The following is a 20,782-nucleotide window of genomic DNA, read 5'->3' as shown; positions in this document are numbered from 1 at the left end:
TCTTCCTGGCCCATAATTCAAAGATCATAGACACTTCTTGACTTTTACCAAGATAAACTTGTGGAATAATTAGGCAGTTCAAGGAGTGGTTATGCTTTCACAATGATTTTATAAGATTGTGCTATGGCTTACAATACAACACAATAATAACTGTGTACATTTCCCTTTGAGGCAGAGCACAGCAGGGATTTCTGTCCCCTTTGCAAACAGCAGCTGGACATAGTCTTTAATGGCGGTTTACTTTTTTTTTCTGAATTTCTTTTACGGAAGGAAGCTACAGGCTATTCATAACGTTAAGAAGGAGAGGGAATGAAAGGAGGAACAGTGCATGGCTGCAAAGTGCTTGTAAAGAGCCTAGTATAAGTATAAATAGAGATGACATAATTAAATATCACATATAAGTATTATTATTTATTGATTTCATATTATAGTTTTGTTTCATTGTTCATATTATACAACATTGTTAATGTTTACTTACAGATGGGAGAAATGAGAGTTACTGAGGGAGAACACATATTTCAGCAATACTCTTTATTTGTTGCACATTAACATCAGCGTCCCAGCCGTTGTGTTTCTGTGTATCTGCTTAAAAAGAGATCGGTGTGTTAAATGTCTTTAAAGAATGCTTCCTGTTTAAAAAATAGGTTCTCTGTATAGAGATACTGTTTTCTTTCAGCACAGGATGGCTTCCCCCATGAAGCTCCTGCAGCAATACAATATGGATCTGAAGGAACCCCCTGCTGTTCCAGCTGACGCAATAGAAAGTTCTAGAAAGAAAAAAACAAGAACTTTCACTGCCCCCCCAACCCAATACACCACTCCTCCCACAGCAAAGGAATAACTGGTTAAAGTTTGTTATGAAGTCTGCTTTATTCAGAATTAGCCCCTCAAACAGTCATGGTTCTTTAAGTAACCACCATTTAGGATATTTTTCAACTGTCAAATGCCAGCAGGAAGACAGGACCATTTTACTGTAGAAAGATATTTTATACAATGATCGGGAAGGCCACAGGCTTCAAAAACATAATGTTTGAGATTTGTGTATATTTAACTGGAACAATTGTTGGGGAATAAAAGATTGACTTCAAATCTGTTGTAACAGTATGTGGCTTATATTCATAGCAGTGAAAATCTGTAACTAGATGACTTGGGTATCTTTTTTTTTTTTTTGACTGACCGACATTCAAACCAGAGAGATTTTTGTTGTTGTTGTATTTTGTGACCAATGATATGGATTTTACTGTAATAACCAAACATTGAAAGGTAATTAATACATTTTCTCTTTTATTGCAAACAATATAATACAAAAGATAAGCTTCTTTAAAGACAATAACTTGTTAAACTCGTCTAAAGAAAACAAAGTTTTGTTCAGTTGCATTAAAAGTTGTAAAAGTCAGTACTTACATATGAAATACAGAATAGGAAATACACCTCTTTTTGAAAGAAAAAACATATGCTGGTAATTTTATAAAGAAACAAATCTTTACAATGCAGCCACAGCTTCAAATAAACTTTTCTTTTCATGTTTGTAAGAATGAAAAAAAAACTTCCAGTTTTTTGTTTCTTTAAAAAAATTTAAATCAAGTTTTATCACAATTAAAACTCATCTGTACACAACTAGATACAAGATTTAACAAAAAAATCTTTTCAACAGAAACATTTACACATGATAAATAAACAAGAGGGTTACTATTTGTACCATATTTAAACAAGCATACCCTTCTGCTGAAAACCTGTTTGTATATATATATATATATCTATTATATATACAGAGGGTAGATCTTTAAATTTTAATTAGTTGTATACAGCTGTATTAAAGAATAAAATGCAAATAATTACTTTAAAATAAAATTAATGCTAATAAATAAATTAAAATGGTTAAGAATGGCAAGGAAGTCTAAACTAAGTTGGTTATGACCTGCGGAAGATTCTTGTGTTAAAGGTCATTTCCTGTGCCTGTTAGGCACATGCTGTCAAACAGTAAGCAGTATCTCAGCTGTGGCTTCTATGTTGTGTGCTGGTGTGGCGTTTCATTTGTAGGTCAACTCAGAAATGTAGTCTAGCTCCATAGGCACTGATGGCACAAAGGCAGTATCTTAAAAATAACAAAAGCAAAACAAAAAGCACAACTGACGACATCCATTTCTAAGTCATGTAGTAAGGCCCATGGATGCAACATCTACCTATCAATTGTGATAGCCTTCCATCTCACTGGTGGATTTCAGAAAGCTAAAAAATAATAAGGTAATCCAATTAATTTATGACTATCACCTTATCAAAGGGCATCGTTCACATCAGCCCTTCTATTCATTTCTGTAGTCTGGTCTTTAAAAAGGAGCTACAAACAAAAATAAAGATACAAAAGCACAAAAAATTATTGCGAGGCATAGTTAATGAAAAGGAAAAGATATACTTATTTTCTGTACAAAAATGTTTGTCAGAGCAAAATAAGGCCATAAAGGACTGCACTACCGAGAGTGGTTTATAGCTGATTTTGAAAAAATAAGAGCTTTTCTTTTTTCTACAAATATGTATAAATCCCCCAAAATAACAAACTGCAAAAAAGTAATGAAACATACACAGTACATACTAAAAATATTTATAATGAATATGTCCTCACAGAGGATTATTTTCAAAGTTCTTTTTTGTTTAATTATGGCTAAAAAAAATGATAACCACAACTCCAAGTGTAAAAAGGCACGGAGTGAACCATTCCAAATCTGACGTCTCATTTTTTTCCAAGTCCAGCTCTTTTGTACTATTATGAATTATTTTCAGAACAGATGTATGTGTTCACTCTTAAGACAGGGAATGGTGGCACGATGGCTGCACGGAGCAGTTTCTGAGAAAGGTGCCTTAAAAAAATTAAAAAGTCAATGCTTTTTGTGGGAATGTCTCTTAAGGCCGTGTTAGCTGTGTGTAGACAGGCTGCTGTTCCCAGTGCTGAGGACTGTGCGTCTGAGGGATGGAGGGTACCCCTGTTGTGTCAGCGATGGGGGTGTACATGGGTCGCTGGCTTGGACTCATGTAGGCGAAAGAGGAGTACAGACTGGAGCCCTGGCTGGCTGCGTGGCTGTAGTAGGAGTTGGCCCCCTGATGGTCTGCATAGTCATACTGGGCCCTCGTGATGCTGGGGTAGGAGGAACTGTAGTGCTGGAGGTTGAAGGAGCCGTAGCTGATGTGCTGGGGAGAGCTCTGCTGCTCGCTGTAGTGGCTGGGGCTGAGCTGCTCGGTCTTGATGTGTGTCGTTCTCTGCTGGCCTGGCCCCTGCTCGCTGCTCAGGCTGGTTAGGGAGTGTTGCTGCTGCTGCTGTTGCTGCTGCTGCTGCTGCTGCTGCTGCTGCTGCTGCTGTTTGGGCATCCAACTGTGCCCGCCCGCGCCCGCTGCCTGGGTGACTGCAGGGCTGCTGATGCCATAGCTGCCTGTGTAAGTCACCTGGCCGCCGGGGCCGTGGGCAGGGTTGGTGACGGGCGCGCCGGGGTGACCGTTAGGTGGCAAGTACTGGTCGAACTCATTGACGTCGAAGGTCTCGATGTTGGAAATGACGTCGCTGCTCAGCTCCCCGATGTCCACATCTCTAAAGTCAATGTGCGGCTGCCTGCCGCTTCCCTCCTGAAGGGGGCGTCCTTCCCGCTTCATGTCAGCTTTGCCAGGCTGCATGTCTGTTTTGGGAGTAGTGGGAGGAGTGGGGGGCCCTTGGGACTGACCTATGGAGAGGGGACAGAAGGGGGCGGTGTTAAAGCGATGCAAATATGCATTGATGTATGCAAATCTGAATAAGGATTAATAAAGATATGCCTCAAAATTGAAAATGCAAAGATAATCTTTATGAGCTTCCCTGTGGAGCAGAGAATTGCCCTGCTCTCTAATAGCCATGGGGGGGGGGGCGGGGGGGTCATGAAGAACAGATAAGTCAGCAAAGTAGTGACAGGTGTTATATTTGCATTACTGCTTGTAAATTCTGTAATGATTTACCAATGCTTCGATATTAACTCTGGCACAATTTAGAGGCTTCCTTTGCAGTTAAATGTACTTTATAAAGAAAAATGATCGCTCTAAACTTGACACTGGTTACCCTAGATTAACAAATAATTGCACTCCCATGTAGAAGTGGCCAGGTAAAGGTAGTCTTTAATGATGCATATAATAAAACACAGCTGCATGCACATATTTGCAATGGAGGTTTTCTTACCCGAGTGCTCCCCGGGGGAGTGCACCTCGCTCATGCTGGAGGCGGGCGAGTCGGCCTGCTGCAGCGCCTTGAAGATCGCGTTGGGCGAGATGTGCGTCTGCTCCGCGCCGTCCTCGGGCTCGCTCTGCCCGTTCTTCACAGACTTTCTGCGCCGGGGCTGGTACTTGTAATCTGGGTGATCTTTCTTATGCTGGACCCGCAGTCTCTCCGCCTCCTCCACGAAAGGGCGCTTCTCACCCTCGTTCAGTAATCTGTGATGAAGAAGCAACAAGGACAACATAAGCGTTCATACTGGTGGTGCTGGATGAGTTGATCATATTCAGGATTCATTAGGGCAAGCTGCAAACATGAATCGTACTTGTGCATCAAAAAGTTAAAAAACTAAAACTGCAACAATGTGTACGTGACTACTGTTTCTGACTTCTTTGCAACCTAAGTTACGCCAAACTAGCAAGAAACTGCAAGCACACACACTACTCTAGCTCACGTGTGCATTGATTTGAACTGTTAGGCTCCGTCTTTTAAACAATGCATTGTGCAGTAGTGATGGTTTCATGTCACAAACCAATACGCAATACGATTTAATTGGACCTTTATTTTAGTTCAACGCAACTGCTGTGCACTTCCAGACGGACAGCCCTGCCCCTCGCCTCTCTAGCGCTGCACCGAGCACGGAAACAGACACCTACCTCCACAGCTTGCCCAGGGTCTTGCTGAGCTCGGCGTTGTGCAGGTGTGGGTACTGGTCCGCCAGCTTCCTCCTGGCAGCCTGCGCCCACACCATGAAGGCGTTCATGGGTCTCTTAACGTGGGGCTTGTTCTTGCTGGATCCGTTCACCCGGACGGGCATGGGCACCAGGGTCCAGTCGTAGCCCTTCAGCACCTGGGACACGGCCTCCCGGATGCAAACGGGGAACTTGTCGTCCTCGGTGTCCTTCTTGAAGTCGCCCAGCTGCCCGTCCGGCCCCAGCAGGTGGTTCTCGGAGGGTCTGGTGTTCTCGGTGTCGGAGCCGGAGCCGGACGGGCACGGAGACCCGGCGGAGTCCTCGGACATGCTCGGGCTGGGGGCGTCGGAGAGACACTTCTCTGGCTCGTCTGTCATTTTCAGGAAGGGGTCGAGTAGATTCATGCGAAAGACGGAGGATGCGCGGGACGTGGGGAATCTGGAGACTGCAGGGGAGACGCGACACAGGCAGCTGCGGAGGCTGGAGACACAAGCCTGCGGGTTTTAAAACAGAAGTCTTTCAACGCAGGAACCAAAAATGCTGCAAACTTCACTTTCTCCAGGCCAAAAAAAAAAAGCTGTCAAAAGTTTGCAGAAGTCCCTGATGCGAGTCTTCTTCTTCTTCTTCTTCTTCTTCTTCAAAGCATACACGTCGGGAATGCACTCAAACACGGCGGGACTGCATGGGCACTGTTTCTTGCAAAAGGAATAGAAACGTTCAGAAAGAGGAGAGAAATGTTCCTGTCGGGCTTATTTCCAGGTTGTGCAGTTGTGCAGACTGCGAGTGTGCGGGCAGCCCCGCCGATAAATACTGCGGCAGTCCGGCGCGGCTGGGCGGCGATTGGGCGAGAGGACGCGGGGCGGGGCAGGAATCCGAGCCGCGCTCTTTTTCCTTTTTTTCCCTTCTTCTTTTTTTTGGACCTGAACCCAAGAGTGCTTAAAAAATCAAATCAGCTTCTTACTCTTTAAATGTCATTAGAACTACATGTTGAAGAGATATAACGATGAAAATGGGTTGGCACTGTTTGCAGTGAGCAGCAGCAACACGTTTTACTGACTCTTTCACACTTTGGACTTATGAGCATGTTTTTCAAACATATGTGCAGTCTGCCTCGGATAGTGAGGACTGCGTTAATCCCTTGCGCACCTTCAAGATCTCCTTCTTGTATGTATGTGTACCTATACAAGACATATATCATTTCACGGACAGGGTGTATCATTGTACATTTCTTCTGCCACATTAAAAATGAGTCAACCTCTGATCAGTGAACAGCAACGATACTACTCATTATTATTATTATTGATAATAATAATAATAATAATAATAATAATAATAATAATAATAATAATAATATTAGTGGCAGCAACAGTTTTCCGGTTGCAGTTTGTGTCTACTCATTATTAATGTATGTCTTAGATTGCCCTTAAGAAAGTTTTATTCAGTTGTTTTACAAATTCACAGATAAACTATGTAACTAAAAGGACGACCAGTATTTCATGTCACTTAGTGAAAGTAATAATAATAATAAATAATAATAATAATAATAATGAACACAATGCAAATGTACAAGATTGACCGACTTTATGTAGGTATCAGTAGATATATCATAGTTTTTAAAAATACAATTAATTTCTATTTTATTTTTAAAATATAAATTATATTATTATGGTGATAGTGTTTTGAATACATATTATAATGAGTACTGTCCTTATTATTATTGAAATAGTGATGTGGCGCCTTAGTACGTATCCCAAGTCTATTTATATATTAAATAGTTCATGTTTTAGTTAGGGGGTGGGGGAAAGATTGAAACATCTTACAAGTTTAAAACGTTGAATTCCTATATCTAAAGATGCAGGGTTGTGATGGTTAAATTAGAAAAAAAAAAATGCTTTCCAGTGCCAGTGGCAGAGACTGTGGCCTTTTCTTCCGATAGGGGGAGACAACAGTCCAGGAACTCACTTCAAGTGCGTCCAACTTTCGGTCCTGCAGGAGTGGCTTCAGGGATAGGCGTTGGTTCAGACTGTAGGCTATAATAATAATAATAATAATAATAATAATAATAATAATAATAATAATAATAATAATAATAATAATGAGAAGAAGAAGAAGAACAGTTGTACTTATTACAAATAGTTTGCATTATGCTGTATGAAAACGTATTCTATAGTCACTTAAGTTAAACTGTAAGCTAATATTAGCTGAATTTAAACCTGTTTTGCATAAGATAGTACATAACATAAACATATATATATTTTTTAAAAAATGCAAGAATATCCCTAGATTCGTTGTCAACCTTTCTGTAGAGGGAATGTTGCCCACTCATGCTTTTATGATATTTTGAAATAGTTGTAAACTTATTGGTACACCCTCCCCTTCATGGTAAATATGGATTTCAACTAAGAATTTGCCACGACACAAAAATCCTAACCCAAAAGCCCATCACCTGACACTCATTTTAAATGCTTCTGCCTGCCAAATTAAAATTAAGTTAGAGGTAATGAAGGGTTGTATGTGTCAGAAGTTTAAAGTCAATGCTTTGGGCTTTAATAACAACAACAACAACAACAACAACAACAACAACAATAATAATAATAATAATAATACGCTGTTGTTAAAGCACAAACAAAAATAACTCTAAACAGGGTAATGTGTTTGGAAGAATACAGACCTCTCCTGATTTCGAGACTAAGCCCAACCTAATTTGCGCCTTGTTTATAACACAGTTTTAAAGGCAATTAGCTTCCCGGTGGAAGATTAATGATGCACGTCATCTTAAGACATCCTAGTAGTTTAAGAGGTGAGGGAAAGGAGTCTAGCAAAATACACACCTTAAGAAAAACAAATGCGAAGGGAGTCTTGAAAGGAGGGCTAAGACTTTCCCTTTCCAAACGTGACAAGTCAATGTTTGAATGTTAAATGCAGATCGCAGTTGTTTGCTTACTTTTGTCCTGGGTGTGCACTGCGAGACAAGGTGTCACTGGCTGTGCCGTCCCGGGGCTTCAGTGTTGGCTCAGGTTCAGGGTTTGATTGACTGGAGGTCCAGTGCGCAAAGGGATGGCAGCTTATACAGATCAACACATGCACATAGGATGCTTCATTGATACATTGTTAAACATTGTTAAACATATATACTTATGTCTTATACTTATATACTTATCTATCTATCTATCTATCTATCTATCTATCTATCTATCTATCTATCTATCTATCTATCTATTGCCTATATGTAAACCAATTATATAATATTCTTAGACAAGAAGGTGATAGGTCTGTGTCAATATAGTTGATTTATTTTGTGATTTGTATTTTTGTGATTTTCATTTTGCTTTATGATAATTGTACAAAACTGAACACCTTTTGCATAACTTTTAATTGCTGTGGAGAAAAACATGGATTCAAGATGTTCAGATGACTGATGAATAGTCTAACATAAAACACAAATTAAATTCTCGAATTAAAATCCCACATACAGAATTCATATTGTTTCATATTAACTAGTTTTTATTTTGCAAAGCGCTCCATGCAATAGGATGAAATATAACCTGAATACATCGTTTCTTTATATTTTGTCAACACAATCTCTTAATCACGAAGTCTTATATTGTTATTATTTGATTGATTTTAAATTAGTATTTTTCCTGCTTGTCTTGAATATAACCAAACTTAAACCCAGCACATCTGATTGTTTTACGGAATGCTGATATAAGCTAAATAAAACGTGTCTGGTGCGAGGTGTGCAATGAACCTTAATACCAGATTGAACCAAAAACGCCAAAGTGCCTGATAAATTGTTTGCAATTCTGTCAAGGTTATACTAAATCTGTTATATTTACTTCTTAGTATATGCTTGAAGTGGTTAAGTTATATGATTTGAATTAAATTAAATGGAAGTGTAATATAACTTAACAAAGAGTCCCTTTTGTTAAACATTTTGTATGTAATTTTTATTATTAAGTATAGTAGTAGTAGTAGTAGTAGTCATAATAATAATCACTAATAATAACGTTTATTTGTTGGTTTATTAAGGTATGAGCATTACATAAAGACAATATGTTTCCGAACGGGTATTGACGATTATTCCATAAAGAAAATAAATAAATAAATAATAATAATTTATATATATATATAAAGTCAGTTATGAGGAATGGAAATAAACGGAATAAGGAATAATGAGAAAATGTACCAAAATTGCATGTACATTTCTTGGCATCCCTTGTTATGCCGTTCTTATGCCGAATATATTGTTTTCTGAAACTACTATGAAGTCTCATCAATATATATTATACCCTTATAAATAAATAAATGAATAAATAAATGCAGACGATTTCATTAATGATCTAAATGTATAGTGTAGGTATAGTTAAAACGTTTGTGGTCCATGTTAAATTTAGGTCTTGTGGAAGCTAACATTGAAATAAACCCAATGCGCAGTGCCTGGTGGAAATTTCACCTTAATGTTGAGTACTCTCCAGTCCTTGTTTATCCCGGGACAATGGACTCTTTGTCATGAGAAAAGTCTCAGTGACTAATCTGGGTATTAAACTGCAGGGACCAAATCTGGATCTTACTTGTGAGCTTCAGGCACACAGTCCAAGGGTCAAAACTATTGGTAACTTTATCGGAAGTTTACGACCATTGAATGCTCCTCACTGTAATAAACATCGTTAGTGAAGGCTATAGACGTTGCTTGTTTTTGTTCTTTTTCTATATGAATTTAAATTGTGATAGTACCTATATCATATTCAAAAGTATGTGCATGTAGAAGGGAAATTGGTTTGCTGTGTAGGCTATAAATCTCCTTTCCCGTTTAAACGTTTATGTACGTATGTATTTATTTATTTATTCATTTATTTATGTATGTATGTATTTGTTTGTTTATTTATTTGATAGTTTAACTTAATAGCCCCAATTAGCCTGCTTTGTATGCTGTAGTTCAATTTAATTTAATTTTGCAATTTAATCAAAGCACAATACCGGTTATTATATAGTGTTGGCTATAATTTGCAAGTACATGTCATAACAGAGTAATTATACACGGTATCATTATAAAATAAACATGTAATATAAAGTGCTATCTACCAATCTATCTATCTATATCTGTCTGTATGTCTGTCTGCCTATCTATCTCTCTATCTATGTATCTATCTGTCTATCTATCTGTCTATGTATCTAGCTATTGTAAAAAAACATTTTTAATGTACCGTTTTAATGTCGGAGGAATATGAACAAACTGCTTTTATCCCACTTAAACCAGTTCCCTACCTGTGTAGGCTTGGTGTTTTTGCAGTTTCTCACTAATGTATGTAGTGTAATTGTTTATTTGGGTTTGTAAAGTTGTGGAAATGTAATTGTAGGTGTAATGTGGGTAGCATGTGTGCTTTCCTAGGCTACCTGAAGTTTTACATCTAATAGTTTACAGATGTCTCCAAGCAATTTATTCTCTCTCTCTCTCTCTCTCTCTCTCTCTCTCTCTCTCTCTCTCTCTCTCTCTCTCTCTCTCTCTCTCCCCTGCCTTCACCCTCTCTCTTTCTTCCTCTCCCTCTGTCTCTCTTCCCCTCCAAGTCAGCATACTGCCCTGTTCAAGCAAAGGGAAACTCAAACTTCTGGATCTTGTAAAATTGTTTGTTTGTGTTATGTCAAACCCCCCAAAGCTGAATCAGTCAGTAATCCTATCTCCTGGGCAGGTTAATTAGACCTCTGATTTATTTTAAAAAAACGAAGAAGAAAAAAAACATAAACTTATGCAAGGCTTGATTTCTGTGCACCCTACTATTGGAAGTTTATTTACACTGGACATATTTATTTAAGATATGCACATTTTAACCACTTTTAGTATAAACAGAACAGGACATTTTCAACTTTTGTCACCACTATTTTGACCGTAAAACAGGCCACAAAGGGAGAATAGCGAGCTGTTTTGGTTTGATTTTGTGATTATTATTTTTTTTATGAATGGAAACTTGTTTGAATATACATGATCTCTCCTTTACTAAAGAAAAAAAGGAAAACCCTAACCCTTCACTCTACAAAAGTAATTTTGCATTAACAGGGAAGGCTACCAGACGTTAGCCTGAAACTTTTTAATCTACATTTAGTCAGCTTCTGAGATAACGTTTTCAAGCAATATAAATGTTTTGGGAAAATGCATCTATTGGCTGCATTCCGTTAAAAGATAAGGCCACTGCAACTTTGATGTGCATAACTGGGTTAATGAATAGTGACATATTTTCAAAAATTTTGCTGAAATTTGCAACTAGGCACTATATAATCACTTACTAGCGGATTGTTGACTTTCATGCTCACATGTTAATAAGCCATCTTCAATAAACAGCACTGCATTAGAGATTTAAACAAAGAGCATTAAATCCAAATATCATGGACATAAATGTATCATTTAAAAAAATACAAATTTGGATGGAAGAAATATGGAATGGTTTTAATAAAACACATTTCTAACCACCTGCATATAAAAACATAAAAACACATATAAAATGTACCACAGGTAATAACTGAATACAGATGGGTTTGTTTTCTTTGTTCAGAATTATCTCAGATAAGCTATACCTCTGTGTCAGACTGTCAAAATGAATGAAAGAGAAGAGTAAAGAGAAGAGTCCAATGCCTGGACATAAACGGAAGTGAAGTGGCTAAAACATGCCAAGCTGGCTCTATTCAGAATGCACCAAAAATAAAACACCCCAAAATCTCTGTAGAGTATTCCCATGTTAGGAAAGGCGAGATGAAAAAATCAACAGAAAAACCAATGCTAAACATTGTGGAGCAAACATTATTTTAACTTACTCCTATGTTTTTCCATAGTAGACATATGAAAGCCTGTTCCTTTGCGGTGTTTGTGGTGTTCTTTTACTCCCTGAAATCGTTATTGAAGGCTGACTACAGTAAAGGGAAAGAAGCAAAGTTGGGAGTGCAGCTAAATTCACTTCAGGACCTGCAAATATTCCAGAAGAAATTTCTAGTTGTAGCATCAAGGTTGTTTTCAACACAGCTTTGCAAGAGCAGAGTTTCATGTATATCCTCTCTTGCCTGTTGGGGTTATGACCCCATGCATTAATTAAAATCAGGACTTGATTAGCCTGTCAGCTTCACATGTAATTATAGCTTTCAGTTTCAATCACTCACTGGAAGTTTTTGTGAGCAGTTCACTAACAACCCAGGTCTTTCGTTTGATGGTGAAAGATTTCCTATTGCAATCTGCCTGTACTGCTTGGGGTCCTATGGAAAACCGCAGACCCTACCAGTGGTAATGGAAACACAGAAACAATTGAATAAATGAGAGACTGCTGCTTTTTGTTCATTCACTAATAAAAGGCATAATTACTCTGATTTAAATAATCATCCATGGAATATGAGCCTAATTCCCTGCGCTATGGTTTTCAGATATTGAAAAGGATTAAGTCTTGTCCCTGTGCCACTGTCAGCTTCTTGCCTCAGCTTTTGTTTAATTTGTCCATACTGTGTTTCAGAAGCACGGCGATATATTGTGCAAGAGCACTCATTAAAATGTTTGTTTCCTGATTAAGATATATGCACACCGATGCTCTGATTATACAATTCTCAAATGCATGTTGTTGCTGTTGTAATAACATATTCATTTGGTGCTATTTATTTAATCGTTTTAATTTTAAAATTAGAAATAATAATAACAACAATAAAATGAAATGGAACATTCAATTAAAGACAGGTACCTGCCTCAAATTAAGAAGGACCTATGAAGGAGCCAAAGTAAAGCCCAATAGTGTTTTAGTTCGCAAGCCTGTTACAGAAAAGGCAATGTTACTGTGGAGCCATTCACATCACAGAGGAGGACACAGGCCTAAGCAATGCGCTTTACCAGATTGAGATTAGTGGGACCAGTAAACGGCTGGAGGACACGGGCCACCAGGGCTGTGCGCCAGGGCTTGTGCGTGGGACAGCCTCTCACAGACCCAGGTCTTGGGAAACTTCTCAGCTTGACTTCTAACGGCAGTGTAAAAATTCAAGTCAAACACTGTGAGTAAACTGCTAAATCATGTCTTAGATCCCTCCTGCTCTCTTGGATTCCACTCTGAAATGTTTAAGCGGAGCATTTTTCTGTGTGCGTGTCAAAAGTTTCAAAGTGTCCCGTCGGGGATGTTCCGGGACAATTTCCCTGTACCTGAATATTGCCAAATATATTTCAGTATGTATTCCTATTAAAACACATTTACCATCAGCCATACACAGAGAGCACGGGCTTCACAATAGTTCTACAACTATTTACACGTAAGAGACATCATAATTTGACTTACAATCTAGGATGTAAGACCTTATATATTGCTTACTGTATCTCCTAAACACACAAATTCTGAATTTGTAAAATGTAGTCTGCCTGAACTGCATTATATTATTGCACTGTATTGCACTTTGTATTGTTCTGATATTTTGTAAGTCACCCTGGTCTGCTAAGAAATAAATAATAATAATGATTATGGTATTGCAGTCTCTGTGGCACCATTTAATTAATATCAGCAAATACTCTTGATCAGCTCCTTAGCTAAAGTACGATATAATTGTAGATTGAGATCATTTCTTCTGCTAACTTCTACTGTTTCAAAAATATTGTACTGATACTTTATTTTATTTTGTATTACTTGATTTCATGATTAGACTGAACCTATGCCAACATGGATATTTCATTTCACATCTAAAAACTATCCAGGACCGCTGATGGGGCCTTCTGTGTTTTGCTTCTGTTTGTGTTTACCAGCTCAAGTGAGTCAAGGGGACTCTCCAATCATTGATACCTTATATTTGTCTAACCTCTGACACAGGGCTGGACACTCGCTACTGCTCAGAGGTGAAGGGATAGGTGACAGCCGGGGGGGCACTGCGTGGGAACAAGAAGAACAAAGCTAGGTAAGGCCACCTGTGTTGGACAAGGGGCCAATGTAAAGAACATTAGCAGGGCTCCACCTCGCAGCAGTAGCAGCCATGTGGCCCATAAATCTGATCCCCTGTGGAGCCCTGACAGCTTCTACTCCCCCTTCCCATCTCCTAGTGGCTGGAGTTATTTCAGACTATGTTGAGAATCCTGACCAAGCAGAGCCAAGGCCTACCTCTCGGATGATAAAAGTGATGACAAAAGCAGTGTGAGAGTCTATAGCTCTTTTGCATGGCTGAGAAAAAGCAGTATACTGTTTGTTTTGCCTGGTTGAAGCCCTCATGAAGAATGAGTGGAATTCCCCCCGCTCGGCGGCACTGTGATAAATGACAGAGGGCCAGAGGAGCGAGAGCCGGCTTTACACCTGTCTGACACTTTCCCTCACAACTGCCAGCTTCCCAGGGCATCTCGGCCCTGGAGCAAGGGTTGCAGCTACAGGAGCTGTTGATTTCACTTCCACTTGATCATGAGAGTCTCTGAAAAGCTGTAAAGCACGGGGGGAAAGCTGGAGATGTTGGGTTAAAATCAGGGTAAAAATCCCTTTTTCTGTTGTTGTTTCTTGTTTGTTTCATGCTACAAAGTGTTTTGAATGCATATCAAATGAACAGGGTCTTAATATTATGATCTTATTCTTACAACATTGACAATATTTGTAATACGATTATTTCACATTGTCTTAAGTGGAACCTATTTTGGAACTGGTGTTGGGAATAGTTTAGTCACTATAATAAAATTAAATAAATAGAAGCAGCAGTTTACATGCAGGAAACAATATAGAAGTACAATAAATGGATTAATGGAATACATAAGCAGTATCTGCACACTGACATTGAATTACTGCTATGCAGAACATTACAGCGGTGAAGAGGGTACTATTTGAAATCTAAATGAAATCCAAATAATTAATTCACCTTTCCATAACATAGATGCACATGTTGTTTGAGAAAAATCACACATCTTCTGCAGTGATAAAAAACCTGTGCATGAGGCCTACACAACTTATTTTTCTGTTCTTCACATTTTCAGATCGAGGATCTTTTTTTGCAGGCTGAAAGGAGATCTTTCTTCAGAGACACAAAGGGTTAAACTTTCCCTGGGTGTGTCGTCAGAGCAGTCTGATTTATTGTGCTGATTGGGTGTTTGCCTGGTCTGATCAGAGTGTTTGGGCACGGGTGCCTGTTGACACTTGGAATTTAGTTCTGGGTAAAGTTTAAACAAGACTTATCATGCCCCTGACACCTTCAGAAAGCAAGACTGATTTAATATTATTGCTTTCTCACACCTTCCTAAGCCCCCCTGCCGCTCTCAAAATTGCTCCAATTCCCACTATCCTGTCAAAATGTTAGGTAGAGGAGTTTGTCTTTTGTGAAAAATAAATAAATACGATAATAAAAAGCAAGGAATATATGAAAATGTCCTGCACGAGTAACATAACACTCCATTCGTGAAAATATAATCTAATATCCAACCTGAAATAAGATTTGTGACATTGTAAGAGCAGCTGATTCTGTGTTCATCAATATAAGTTACACCAAATTCTGGTAAGAACCATCAAGCAAATGATGGTAAATGGAGAGAAGTGGGTCACTGATTCAAAACAAGCTGATAATGCATTTGTAAACTCAAAACAGGGCTGGGTAAATATCATACCTATGATCAGTTCAAATAACATTGACGCCTGGAGATAAGTAATGTACTTAAAATGACAAACGCTAACCTTATATTCCAGGGCCATTTCACTGTAAGGGAAGGTAATCACTTGTCTGTGGGAGGTAAGTGTAACTTCAATTAACTACAACCTTAGTAGTAAACACCCCAAGCCAAAGCCATCAAAAATCTGATACAGCAAAATGGAATTCAAAGTGGAATGTGCTGCAATTCATAACACAGCACATTTTTATGACTCGCTGAATTCCACAAAGAAGACACAAGCCTTAGGCCTCTGACTGTACACTATATAACCTGCAATACCCTGGTTAACTTTATACTTAATTTCCTTTTCTATGAAGTGCTATTATAAAAACTGGACTTTTTATCTTTCACTTTTATGGCTGGGTTTGCAGTAATTGCTGCTGTGTGCTTTCATTTGTTTAATTTATTTTTCTTCTTCTGAAGAAGAAGGAAAGAGTCAAGATAACATTAATCTTTCCCTTATCGGCTTTGCCTTTCTTGTAGAACGAAACACCTTTTGGGCTCGCTGATAGGGTATCAGGAGAAAAGGAAACGTACGCTGACCTCGTAGTAAGACTAATCACTCGTGATAACTGCGCATCCTAGGGGGTGGGGCTTGAAGAGTGTGGAGAAAAACATTTCCCGGTGGGAGCAGTTTGACCTGCCTTCATCTCCACTTTGAAAAGGCGATCCCAGGCTCCTTTAAAATTGCAGAATTTCCAATTGCATCATTACACAAGACCAGAACGATCCACCTTTTCCATTAGCGAGCGTGCGTCTACCCTCCTTCAGGGTCCATGCTCAATCACTCTTCCCAGGGGAATATTAAGTGAGGATGAATTTACATTCCCTATTAAATTGCAATCAATATGGCCTCCTTGTTGGCGCATGTGGTAAGAAGAATAAAATCAAATCTCTACCCACAGTGTTAGCCTTGCTTCCTGGCAACTGCAGGTTCCAATATAGGCTGTGCCAGTCACAGCTAATGCCAGGATCCCAGTGGCAACCCTGTACTGGTCCAAGCTCTGTTAGAACTGGATAGATCAGTTCTGACAGGACGATCCTCATTACGCCAATCGCCAAGGACTGTGCGTCTGGCCAGATAATTGCCGGACGGTGAGATGTACTGGGGAGTCTTGCCTGTCCTCCAGTTGGCTCTGTGCATTGGCTGTTCCCAGTGCTGTGCGTAGTGTGAAAGTATGTTACTAGCTTGATGACATGTAAAACTATAGGGCATTTCAAATAAATTGCCTGAATACACTAATGTCTGCAAAATGAATTCAGCATACATACTCATTAACGCTACACCAAAGCCAAGGAATAAATCACTTACAATATTAGAAAAGAAAACATCTTAAATTATGGCATATACATTTTGAAGTCCAGCATAACAAAACCCAAATGACATTGTGGAAAGCAGTTTTCCAAGAATGTGACATATGAGAGAACAACCACATTGTTGTCTTTACACTACTCAGAGCGGATATTAATAAAGTACAACTTCTGCTTGGTGCTTGTTGTGTGCTGAATTACAGCTTTGATGCTCAATGGGATAATTGAAAAAGACCATAAATAAGGAGTCTGTCATGTAACATCTTTTTATTCATGTTTGTCTAGGCTATGTGACTGTTAGGTTCCTTTATTTATTTACTCTGTGGAAAAAGCTGAATCTATAAACTGAAAACTGGGAACTACAAAAGGAAAAATGGATGTCCCCCTTAGTTAAACAGTCTGGCACATAATCTACTAATACAGTATATATATATATATATATATATATATATATATATATATATATATATATATATACACCGATCAGCCATAACATTATGACCACTGACAGGTGAAGTGAATAACACTGATAATCTCGTTATCATGGCACCTGTCAGTGGGTGGGATATATTAGGCAGCAAGTGAATACTTTGTCCTCAAAGTTGATGTGTTAGAAGCAGGAAAAATGGGCAAGTGTAAGGATCTGAGCAACTTTGACAAGGGCCAAATTGTCATGGCTAGACGACTGGGTCAGAGCATCTCCAAAACTGCAGCTCTTGTGGGGTGTTCCCGGTCTGCAGTGGTCAGTACCTATCAAAAGTGGTCCAAGGAAGGAAAAGCGGTGAACCGGTGACAGGGTCATGGGCGGCCAAGACTCACTGATGCACGTGGGGAGCGAAGGCTGGCCCGTGTGGTCCAATCCAACAGACAAGCTACTGTATCTCAAATTGCTGAAAAAGTGAATGCTGGTTCTGATAGAAAGGTGTCAGAACACACAGTGCGTCGCAGTTTGTTGCGTATGGGGCTGCGTAGCCGCAGACCAGTCAGGGTGCCCATGCTGACCCCTGTCCACTGCCGAAAGCGCCTACAATGGGCATGTGAGCATCAGAACAGGACCACGGAGCAATGGAAGAAGGTGGCCTGGTCTGATGAATCACGAGTTCAAGGTGTTGAATTGGCCTCCAAATTCCACAGATCTCAATTCAATCGAGCATCTGTGGGATGTGCTGGACAAACAAGTCCGATCCATGGAGGCCCCACCTCGCAACTTACAGGACTTAAAGGATCTGCTGCTAACGTCTTGGTGCCAGATACCACAGCACACCTTCAGAGGTCTAGTGGAGTCCATGCCTCAATGGGTCAGGTCTGTTTTGACAGCAAAAGGGGGACCTACACAATATTAGGCAGGTGGTCATAATGTTATGGCTGATCGGTGTAGAAAGAGCTGTCTGTTATACTGTTAGAAAACCCGATGTTGCCTTTTCCAGTTTTATCTTATTTTTTCATCATTTCATATTGAATACATGAAATGCTGTTTACATGTCAATCGATGAATTTGTATTTTGTATAGTGCCCTTCGCAGGGTAGCCACAGAGCACTTTACAGATTATGGGTTCAGTCAGTTGCAGGTCCAGTGTTCTGCTGAAGTGCTCTGTGAACCATTCCAGCAGAATTTAATTAATTGTTAAAGAACCAAGTAAGAGCATGACTTTTCAGTAAATACATGATGCCATTACAGCCCATTTATATTTAAACTACTGATAGGTATTTTAATCTTAGCTTTCTTGAAAGCCTGACAATGTTGTGGAGCATGTGAACTGTCAATACATTGATTAAGCAATTAGCTTATCCCACCCGCCGCAGGTTATTGATGTAAGATGTGTTCAAGGGGAAAAAAAGTGAGACAAAAAATGTGCTTGAATGTGCAACTCCTCTGTGCACATCAGAGATTAAACTTTGCACTGTATTATGCACTTCTTTTAGTTTGAATCTATGAGGAACTATGCTGCATATTGTCATATATTGTATTTAGCACTTATTGTATTTTTCCCTTTTATGTAAAGCTTGTCTTGGATAAGGGTGTCTTCTAATAAATACACACAAACATTGTGTCAGTGTAACTTTGCAACTCTCCATCTGAGTGACCAGTGTTTAGCATTAATCACAAGCAATATTATGACATAAAGCCTTTGCTCAGTGGCCTGACCTTTTTTGTGTGCAGATTGTGGTTTGAAATGCTCATCATGATACACTGGATACCAGCATAAAGGATCGCTATTACAGGCACACAGCCCTTCCAGTTAAATATATATTTAGACAATGAGTAGTGCCCAAAGGGGGAACAGAGTACCTCATTTTAAGCTAAGGCCCATATCTGATAACAAGCACTTCTCTCTGCCTTTAAATGACACGGTTAGTCTGTCAGCTAGCTCTCATACTTAATGGTGGCCCTTTGTTTTGGATGTCTCTTTACAAAAGATAAAAACATGGCCCTACAGTTGTTATATTTCCTGTTAAATTTCTCATGGGTCATGTGATTGCTTTATTAATTAAGTTACATTAAATATTGCAGACACACTGTATTTGTCTCTTAAATTACCTAATTGGAATGCATAAGTAACCATCATGTTTTTGGAAATATTTTGCTCGGCGCTAGAGTGCACGTTGTTCTAGTTCTTCCTGTATTTGTCCCAGTCACGTCTATTAAGAGTGAATTCTTCCCCTCGATTTGATTTATAGTTAATGGCTCAGAGATGTAGTTTTGATCTAGGCTTGTAGATCAGGGAATTTCAGCTTCATAGCCCTCACAATGAGAAGACATTTAAAATGATTAATCATTAAAATGTCTCAGTGTTGCAATCACTTAACATGACTGTGACTGCAAAAACAACTACTACTATTGCTACCACACAACAACAACAACAACAACAACAACAACAACAACAATAAAAATAATAAAGAATCATATTTAAAATGGATGCGTGTTTTTAAAATTGGAATCTCAGGTTGATGGGAGGGAGGAAAACCTTGAAATGTGCTGAAACTGGCCTAACTGGGGCTCCTGCTGGAGCTAATTTCGGATAAAAACAGAGCAGCTCCCGTCAGCAACATTTCCCAGCCTCTCTCCTGTGGTAAGTGTGTGTCTTGGACACATCTGTCCTCTGTGTCTCGCTGACTCAGGCTAGCTCCCTGTGCTTGTTGTTCCCCAAGCAGACGCTGAAGGAAATTACAATTTAGCTCAATGATGTCATTCCTTTCTTTCTTTTTTCTAAGCACCTGTGTTTTATGCCATGGGGTGTATCACTATCCAAGTTTTATTCCCTCAACCCCCCCTCCCCTTTTTTCCATACAAGAAAGTGAAATTACTAAATATAGCCCTACTCTGTCACATTGACGTAGTTGAAAGTCTGGCGAATCTGCCATTAACCACTTCCTTCATCTGGCACAGTCCAACATCTCTGGAGGTGCAGCAGAGAGTTTTGACTTCCTTATTTACAGAGTTACTCAGTCAGTGTGCATTAATGTATGACTGTGTGTGATAGATAGATACATAGACAGATAAAATACATATTTTCTTCAATTCAATCTAATCCATCCATATTTAATGCATTATATACAGTGAGGGAAAAAAGTATTTGATCCCCTGCTGATTTTGTACGTTTGCCACTGACAAAGAAATGATCAGTCTATAATTTTAATGGTAGGTGTATTTTAACAGTGAGAGACAGAATAACAACAAAAAAATCCAGAAAAACGCATTTCAAAAAAGTTATAAATTGATTTGCATGTTAATGAGTGAAATAAGTATTTGATCCCCTATCAATCAGCAAGATTTCTGGATCCCAGGTGTCTTTTATACAGGTAACGAGCTGAGATTAGGAGCACTCTCTTAAAGGGAGTAATCCTAATCTCAGCTCATTACCTGTATAAAAGACACCTGTCCACAGAAGCAATCAATCAATCAGATTCCAAACTCTCCACCATGGCCAAGACCAAAGA

The 20,782-nt window shown here is 39.1% G+C and overlaps 1 protein-coding gene across 1 annotated transcript; it reads right to left on the bottom strand.

Annotated features, from left to right (window-relative positions):
* Positions 1-2,174: 2,174 nt before the first annotated feature.
* On the bottom strand, positions 2,175-5,709 carry sox9a (SRY-box transcription factor 9a). The gene is made up of 3 exons (XM_066704590.1): positions 4,882-5,709; positions 4,193-4,443; positions 2,175-3,707 (listed from the first exon to the last, which is right to left on the bottom strand). The coding sequence occupies exons 1-3, from the start codon at positions 5,319-5,321 to the stop codon at positions 2,899-2,901; spliced, it is 1,500 nt and encodes a 499-aa protein (XP_066560687.1). The 5' UTR covers positions 5,322-5,709; the 3' UTR covers positions 2,175-2,898.
* Between the last annotated feature and the right edge of the window lie 15,073 nt (positions 5,710-20,782).

The sequence above is a fragment of the Amia ocellicauda genome, chromosome 5 (genome assembly GCF_036373705.1).
Source record: "Amia ocellicauda isolate fAmiCal2 chromosome 5, fAmiCal2.hap1, whole genome shotgun sequence".
NCBI classification, from domain to species: domain Eukaryota; kingdom Metazoa; phylum Chordata; class Actinopteri; order Amiiformes; family Amiidae; genus Amia; species Amia ocellicauda.
Note: the sequence above shows the minus strand (reverse complement) of the source record. Positions and strands in the feature narration are given on the sequence as shown.

What these genes read in the sequence shown, in the direction of transcription:
- sox9a (XM_066704590.1), bottom strand. Translation starts at nt 5,321, where the DNA reads ATGAATCTACTCGACCCCTTCCTGAAAATGACAGACGAGCCAGAGAAG. An exon ending in ACCCTGGGCAAGCTGTGGAG is followed by an intron (nt 4,444 to 4,881) that starts GTAGGTGTCTGT and finishes TCTTCATCACAG; the next exon opens with ATTACTGAACGAGGGTGAGA. An exon ending in CTCCCCCGGGGAGCACTCGG is followed by an intron (nt 3,708 to 4,192) that starts GTAAGAAAACCT and finishes CCCTCTCCATAG; the next exon opens with GTCAGTCCCAAGGGCCCCCC.